Raw genomic sequence first — 8,110 nt, 5'->3', positions numbered from 1 at the left:
GGTGTCATGTTGATGAAGCTTGTTTTGAGACAGGTAAAAGGTGAGGAGGAAGAGGAGAACACTCTGGAAGTGCGGGAGACTAAAGTTAAAGGTAAAAGGTGAGTCTTGCCCTCCAACGGTAAAACGTTTCTGATGGGAACAAATACCCATAACTCACCCATTCCAGATGGTCACCTTTTGCAGGGAAGTAGACCTGCCTGCTGATTCTGCTATATCAGCAACTCTTTCACAGCTCCTAAGGTAGCCCCAGTACTAGTATCGTTGACACTGGTGTCCTTTACTTATGCAGTGACCCACTTTCTGCTTCATGCTACAGCCTTGCCTGTTGTGCGGCTGTAGAACAATAGGAGAGTACAGTTAACACATCATGCTGATGCCAGTCCCACTCCCAACCCCATGTGGTAGGAGATTCTTCTGCTCCGTTTTAAAAAACATGCTTGATCAGTGCCCCCTGTGGTGTTCTAGCTCTGTGCTGAGTACTGTGGTGAATCAAAGCATATACAAACCTAAACCAGATAGCACACAGCTAGATTCCTAGTCAGTATAGGAAAAAGGCCCCTCTAATAGTTTTACCTCCTACAGCCTGCTTGGTCTTTATAAAGGCTGCAATTATAGCTGTGCAGCATTTAGCGAATCAGGCTCAGGAGCTTCACCTGGCCTCCACTGTCCTGCAGTTTGTAGGGATGTCCCTTGGGTCTCAGCTTCCTCCAGAGCTCTCCTGTCACACCACTTCAGTGATGCGTTCTCATTCCTTTAATTAGAGACATATGTAGAAGAAATATTCAGGCCCCTGGGAGGGGTCTAGAGGGACTGTGCTGAGCACTGCCTGCACAGCTACTAGTTTTGGTGGTAATGTGGGACATGCCACACCATGGCAAATTCTGCAGTATCAAATGATCCTGTAGCCCCTAGCCCAGAAGGAGCCTGGTTCTGACTCGCTCAGGAAAACTTCCTGGGTTTACCTTATCACCAGTTAGATGTAAACTTCCCTAATCCAGTGTAGTAAATGTATGCTGAGGAGCAAAATTAGCAGGCTGTCAGGGGAGGTCTGCTTTAAAGTTCATCCTGTAAGACTCACCAAACTCCCCAGCCTGTAGCAGGGCTCTTTTGAGAGTGAGTGGAACGCTTCCAAAGTCCCTCTGCAGTATGTGTTCCAGGAGCTTGTGGAGGAGCCTCAGGCAAGTTGATATCCTGACATTCACATCTTCCCTGCTCTACTTCTTTCCAGTGGAAAGTTCTTCACCGTAAAGTTGCCATCTCCTCTGGCACCAGGGGCCAAGATCCGGGTGTCTGTTGAAATGGTGTTCACACACGTCCTGCAGCCCTACCCCACGCACATCACGCAGGCTGAGAAGCAGTTTGTGGTCTTTGAAGGGAATCACTATTTCTATTCGCCATACCCAACCAAGACCCAGACTACACGTGTGAAGCTGGCCTCTAGGAACATAGAGAGTTATACCAAGCTGGGTAATCCCTCCCGGTCCGAGGATATGTTAGAGTATGGGCCTTTCAAGGACATCCCACCTTACAGCCAGGTAAGCACTTCTGGCAAATGAAATCCTACCTGCTACAGGCTCCTGAAAGTAGATTGGGACCTATTGTTCCCCTGAAGAATCCACCTTGTAAATGTGAATTACAGCCCTGGGAACTGAAGTTGGGGCATGGAGGCTTTTGTTTCTTTCATAGATTCCAGTCTGAACAAGGTTATATCTACACTAGGACTCTAAGCAAACTGAGTTTGGCCTGTTTAAGTTCAGTTCCTAATGGGCAAGTGCCTGTAGGACAAAGCCACTGCACTGGGATTAATTGCTTCTGGATTTGGCCTCTCTGTAGACACTGCCAGTAGGGATCACATAGGGAGGGGTCTTTCCTAGTCCTGGATGTTTGTGGCAAGCTTGAACTTCTGCCTTTTTTACCTGCTCCAGGTATAGAGCAGGTAACTCTCTAGTCCCCAGCTGGGACTGTCAGTTCAGCAACACTCAGTCCATTCTGGAAATCAAAAAAAGATGCTGGCAATGAGATGCTGAGGTGCAAACACTTGCTTCTCTGAATCCCTCTCTGTCAAGGAAGTTTGTGGGACAGTCCAGAGAGGAGACATTCTCTTAACCTACAGCCGTGCTCCTTATGGATTTTCTTTAATAGCCAGCATCAGCATTCTTGTTGCAAGTTTCCCAGTTAAATTTGGCACCAAGACAAGATTCAGCTAGGCACCTGAACTCCTAGCTGCAGGTGAATATTGCCTGCGCCAGCACATGAAACCTTAGTACTTTGGGGTTTTTGGGGTTTTTGGGGTTTTTGTTGTTCTCCCGCCCTGGCGGGGGGTCGGGCTAGAAGATCTACTAGGTCCCTTCCGACCCTTAATCTATGAATCTATGAATCTACCTGTGGAGCTTCTTGAATCTGTCCTTGTTAATTTGCCATGTATTTTCATGAAACCCAAGCAGATGCATTCAGTACCTTCATTTCATTCTTGTGCTAAAGTGCTTTGATTGATGTCTGCTGGGCTTTGGAGCAGAGCCCCAACTGAAGTACATTAGCCTTGGGCTGTACATGGAAGTGCAGTGTATTGGGTAACTAGTTCCTGTAACCATCAAAAAGTTATCCCTCAATGCCCCTTGTGACTAATTTCACCAAGCTAAATGCCTCAATCTAGAATTGGACTGGGCAGGAATTTTTTTTAAGGCAAGGATTCAGATACTTTCCAGTCTGGTTTTATATAATCTTTTCTCTCCTTGTTAGGACACCCTGAAGGTCCACTATGAAAATAACAGTCCGTTCCTAACCATCACCAGCATGACACGGGTCATAGAAGTGTCACACTGGGGGAACATTGCTGTAGAAGAAACAGTTGACTTGAAGCATACAGGAGCTGTGCTCAAGGGGCCTTTCTCCAGATATGACTACCAGCGACAGCCAGACAGTGGAATCTCTTCTGTCAAATCTTTTAAGGTTTGTATTGGGGGCTGTCTGTTTTATTACTGCATTGCCCATGCCCTTGCTTCTGTTGTTCTGCAACGTTGCACAAATGATGCTGGCGGGGGAATGCAGAAAGCTTTCCTATATTTGCAGGCAGTAATGACCAGAGAGGGAAGGACATGGGGTAGATCTCACTGGACTGTCTTACCTTTTGTTCCATTTGCAGGTTGAGCTCATTACAAACTCCCGTCAGTTGTCTGTACAAGCTCCCTATGTGCCAGCCTCCACTCCCCTCCTTCTCTTTCAGTGCCTTCCTGCAACCTTTTACCTGTTGTTTCTGCCAGGAGCTCTTGAGTTCTCCCCCACTCCAACCTGTCAGTGGCAAGGGTTCTTTGCTTCTTCATTCCTTCTTCTCCTATACCACCACCTGCCAGTGCTGTGATGAAAGGTGGCAGTGGCTACTATCAATTCATTCTCTGACCAGTGAACAATTACAGAGGTGGTCAATGCTGTGGCTTTCTTAATTGGGTGCAAGGGTCTCCATGCATTGCTTCCCCACTTCAGCAAAATCATTTGGGTTTTGCCTGCCTATGCCTAGCACACTGATGCCAGTTTGGGATTAACCAGATCCACTGTAACAAGGCAACTTTTGACCATTGAAAGAGGAATTAAATTGGGCCTCCAGGGTCAGCCAGCCAGGAATGATTTTGGGATAAACAGTGGGACCCATCTTGCTTGGGATTTTGCCGCAGGACTGGGCAAAACACCACTAATGTTCTGTAGGAATCAGCCCTATTTTGACTATGGAGCCATAGGCTGGGCTATCCTATAGAGCAGGGATGAGTAATTATTTTGGGCGGAGGGCCGCTTACTGAGTTTTGGCAAGCCATCGAGGGCTGCGTGACAGGCAGCCAGAGGCAGATTAATATTAATTTTCTAAATTTTTAGGGGCCTTGTGGGCCAAATAAAATGGCAGGCAGGTCCCATCCAGCCCATGGGCTGCATTTTGCCCACCCCTGCTATAGAGCTTCCTTGTCCGTTGCTAATGTTTATATTGGCAGTCACTGCTGCTGATCTGTTCCCTTAGTCTTTGATGCAGCTGAGCAGTCGCGTGGCTTTGTGCATAAGAACACGAGTGAGGAAACGCCTCCTGTCTGATGCTTAGCCAAGTGTTGTCCTCCACTGCTTTGTTTGTATTAAGGTAGTCCTCTGTCTTCAGCCAGGGCACTGAGTGCTGCTTCTCTCTCCCCTGCAGACTATTCTTCCTGCGGCAGCTCAGGATGTGTATTACCGAGATGAAATTGGAAACATCTCTACCAGCCACTTGCTCATCCTGGATGACTCTGTGGAGATGGAGATCCGTCCCCGGTTCCCACTTTTTGGGGGTTGGAAGACCCATTATATCATTGGCTACAACCTGCCCAGCTACGAATACCTCTACAACCTCGGTGGGTAGCAAGGGACTAGGTGGCCCTTTGCGATGACTACACGATGTAGGGGAACCTCCTTGTGTGTGGTGTTAGTTAGTACTCCTGTATTGTACACGTGGGCTGCAGAGACTCCTCTAGAAGCCCTTGGCTTCTGGTTAAAACTTAACATTTTCAGTGGAATGAAGTAGCCGTCTGTGGATGGATGCACCCAACCCCAGTCTTTGACTCTGCTGCTTCTAGTGTTGAAATGGAAAGACACTGGGACTCGTCTTGTTCTTGCAGGGAGTCTAATCTTTATCCTGTGTCTTCTCTCAGGTGATCAATATGCCTTGAAGATGAGGTTTGTTGACCATGTGTTTGACGAGCAAGTAACAGACTCTCTGACTGTGAAGATCATCCTGCCAGAAGGTGCCAAGTAAGTGCTAATGCTGCTGGGTTGTTACTGCTGGAGCTGCTGCACCTTTAAGCTGATGGCCAAGTCTCCTGCTTGCAGTTATGGTCTGAGGACTGCAGAACACAACTGCTGATACAAGTGTGGAAGGAACCTTGGAATGCAGCGTCTAACTTATAAAACGCTTCTTAACTGGCTGCATTTTCAGTCTCTAACTAATTGCTTGTGGATGTGGCTGGTCAGCTGAATCTTAGCTTGTGCCATCTCAGCCAGTTTGGACTCGCATGAAAGGGTCTGGTTTTACTTGTAGGAACATCCATGTGGACAGTCCCTATGAGATCAACCGAGCCGCTGATGAGCTCCACTACACCTACCTGGACACATTTGGCCGCCCTGTCATCGTGGCGCACAAGAACAACATGGTGGAGCAGCACATCCAGGACGTTGTGGTAAGCTTGGCCTTTTATACAGAGAGGTAAACTGACTGCCCCTGCCTCCTTCATGCTTACCTGGGAGTCACAGTAGTGTTCAGCTTGCAGCTTTAAGAGTACTTGTGGAGTGACATGCAAACTATGGCATTCCCTCAAGCCACGTTCCTGATCAGTAGCAATAGCTGAGCTGGATACATTCCACTTCCATGTCGCTGCACTTGGGTTTTAGGAACCTTTCTGTGCCTGAGGCTTCTTCCTTAACAAGGTCAGTCACTGCTTTGTTCTCTACACTGTTCTTTAGGTGCATTACACCTTCAACAAGATCCTCATGCTGCAGGAGCCCCTTTTGGTGGTAGGAGCCTTTTACATCCTGTTCTTCACTGTGATCATCTATGTGAGACTGGACTTCTCCATCACCAAGGTGCTGTACAGTAGGCTGCAGTCATTGTGGGGGAAGATAGTTGGGAAAGTATGAGAAAAGTTCCACTTGCTGAAAGTTCTTTCCAGCAAGATATTTCTGTCCATCAGTGGTCCCTTGTTCCCATAGTTGTTGAATATGTAAAGTCCTTTTGAGTTTGTCTAGTTGCATAAGGGGTTTTCCATACTTCAGCTTCCAGGTAAAGGAGTCTGGTGTAGAGAAACAAGCCTACCTGAATCAGTCTGCTTAGGACTCCCCATTTCCCCTTGTTTTTATTTACCTATGAGGTAGGCTGGGTGATTAGATACTCGTGCTCTTCACTTCCTATTAAATTTATACTTCTAACGCTTTTGGGGATACGGTGCTAGAGAAAAGGGGTTTCTCCTATTTGATTGCAAAAGCTAGCTTTTGCAGTTGGCTGTGTTATGAGCCTATTGAAAATGTGCCAATATCATTTTTAACTGTCCTTTGGACCATTTTAAACCTATTTGCTACTCTACTAATATCTGGCAAGGGCAGCATGAAAGGAATTGGCTATTTCCAGGCTCCTTGTAAATGCCTGTCTTGTTTTCCTGCCCCTTGCAGGACCCAGCTGCTGAAGCCAGGATGAAGGTTGCTTGCATTACAGAGCAAGTCCTCACACTGGTGAACAAAAGGCTGGGCCTGTACCGCCATTTTGATGAAGCAGTGAACAAATACAAGCAGTCACGAGACATCTCCACTCTGAACAGTGGCAAGAAAACTTTGGAGACTGAGCACAAGGTCCTAACCAGTGAAATAGCCTCTCTGCAGTCGAAGCTGAAGACTGAAGGCTCTGACCTATGTGATAAAGTAAGAGCTTTTGCCTGTCTAAACTGTGTTCTTAGGAGCTTTGTATACTATTTGAGATGTCCTCACACTCTTGGCTTAGCTGCTGCACCTTATGTTCTCTCTTGAAAAGCAGTTAGTTTTTTCATTTATATAGTTCTCAGATACATGGAGGTGAATAGGTACCTGGCACATTAGCACTTGCTGTCTGTGGAACATCCCCTGAGCCCAGTGCCTAGGCACACATTAATGCTTTTGTAATATGCAGTCATTTTCAGCTTGCCATTAAATTCCTAGCTATGATGTTTGGGCAGATGAGACATGCCAACATGTTACATATTGTGTTACTAGCCAAGCCAGTAACACGGAGACATGCCTTTGGGGCCTTATGCTCTTATGGCTTTGTTGCCAACCCCAGTCTATGGAGTTTCTGTATTATCCTACAGGGCTGCGTGAAGATGGCAAACACACAGCTCCTATAGGGGGTCAGCCAATTACTTTCCTTCCTGGGTCAAATGTTTTTAGGATGCTAGGGGAAGGGGGAGTTGCCTTATTTTAGCACCTTACTTTAAAACTAAAATTTACATTGGGAGAGTTAAGTCTCACCTGTTCATTGTATATTTTTCTGCATGTGTCAATTTATCAGTAATAGATTTTTACTGGTTTGCTGGTCTGGGCAGCTAAATTTCTCTACAATTCCTCTGTGAGGACAGGGCAGCCAGCACATGTGTCCACATACTCATGCACCATCCTGACACATGCACGACTTGCAGCAGCTCTCTTTTTCAAATGGGAAGAGCTAAGTTTAGTCTCCAGGGCCCATTCAGCCCTTGGCCTGGTGACCAAGTCTGGCATTGTTTGTGCTACTGATCAGCAGTCAGACTAGAGCTTTAAACTGTGCCTACCAATCTCACTGACCTGGTGCGTCTCAGACCAAGCCAGTAAATAGCCACAAGAAACATCTTTTGGCCCGAGTTAGGTTTGAACTGGTCATCACCAAGATTTGAAAGGCTGTAATGTATCATTGAAACACCATCTTGCTTTTCAAAGTTATTCCTCTCTCATTGCTATTAACATATGTTCCTTGCAGCTCTGTTTAAACCTGTTTGTTCATTGGTTGTGCTGCTTAATCCTGCAGCCCTCAACACATCTGTTCATTTAGTTCACTCATTTTTGTCTGCTACACAGGGAAGGCCCCTCAACACCATGTGACTTGAAGAATAGCCATTTCACCCAGAATAACTGTCTCCTGTGTTGGGCCTTCCCTTGTACAAGCTGTTCCGTTTAGGACAGGGCTACATTTAGGTTCAGTCCTCTTTTTAAACATCCCTTTGTTCTGATCTCCCACAAGGTAAGTGAGATCCAGAAGCTCGACAGTCAGGTCAAGGAGCTGGTGCTGAAGTCATCTGTGGAGGCAGAGCGATTGGTGGCGGGCAAGCTCAAGAAGGACACGTACATTGAGAATGAGAAGCTGCATTCCAACAAGCGCCAGGAGCTGGTCACCAAAATTGACAACATCCTTGATGCACTATAACTTCAGAACACGAGTGGTTACAGGAGGGGGAGAAAAGTGAAGTGAAATTAAAAGGCCTGGGAGAGGACACACACTGAGCCAAACCCGTCCTGCTCTTCAGCCAGAAAAATGGGGAAGGCGGAAAATGCAAAGTGGAAAATGTTGCCTGCAAATAATTTTTTTTTTTTTTTTTTTTTTTTTTTT

At 46.5% G+C, this 8,110-nt stretch overlaps 1 protein-coding gene across 2 annotated transcripts in view; it reads left to right on the top strand.

Annotated features, from left to right (window-relative positions):
* RPN1 (ribophorin I) overlaps window positions 1-8,109 on the top strand; it is a 15,253-nt gene extending 7,144 nt beyond the window's left edge. The window contains exons 1-9 of one of the 2 annotated variants that reach the window (XM_019504951.1): window positions 12-98; window positions 1,229-1,535; window positions 2,740-2,949; window positions 4,172-4,364; window positions 4,662-4,761; window positions 5,048-5,186; window positions 5,470-5,589; window positions 6,172-6,417; window positions 7,745-8,109. In XM_019504951.1, coding sequence (XP_019360496.1) covers window positions 13-98; window positions 1,229-1,535; window positions 2,740-2,949; window positions 4,172-4,364; window positions 4,662-4,761; window positions 5,048-5,186; window positions 5,470-5,589; window positions 6,172-6,417; window positions 7,745-7,927 — 1,584 coding nt within the window. In that variant the 5' untranslated portion in view covers window position 12 and the 3' untranslated portion in view covers window positions 7,928-8,109. Of the gene's footprint in view, window positions 1-11; window positions 99-1,228; window positions 1,536-2,739; window positions 2,950-4,171; window positions 4,365-4,661; window positions 4,762-5,047; window positions 5,187-5,469; window positions 5,590-6,171; window positions 6,418-7,744 lie in introns of those variants that run through there. The other variant, XM_019504953.1, reaches the window with a different exon arrangement.
* The last annotated feature ends 1 nt before the right edge of the window (window position 8,110 follows it).

The sequence above is a fragment of the Gavialis gangeticus genome, unplaced genomic scaffold (genome assembly GCF_001723915.1).
Source record: "Gavialis gangeticus isolate Ggan-Ray unplaced genomic scaffold, GavGan_comp1, whole genome shotgun sequence".
NCBI lineage: Eukaryota > Metazoa > Chordata > Crocodylia > Gavialidae > Gavialis > Gavialis gangeticus.
Note: the sequence above shows the minus strand (reverse complement) of the source record. Positions and strands in the feature narration are given on the sequence as shown.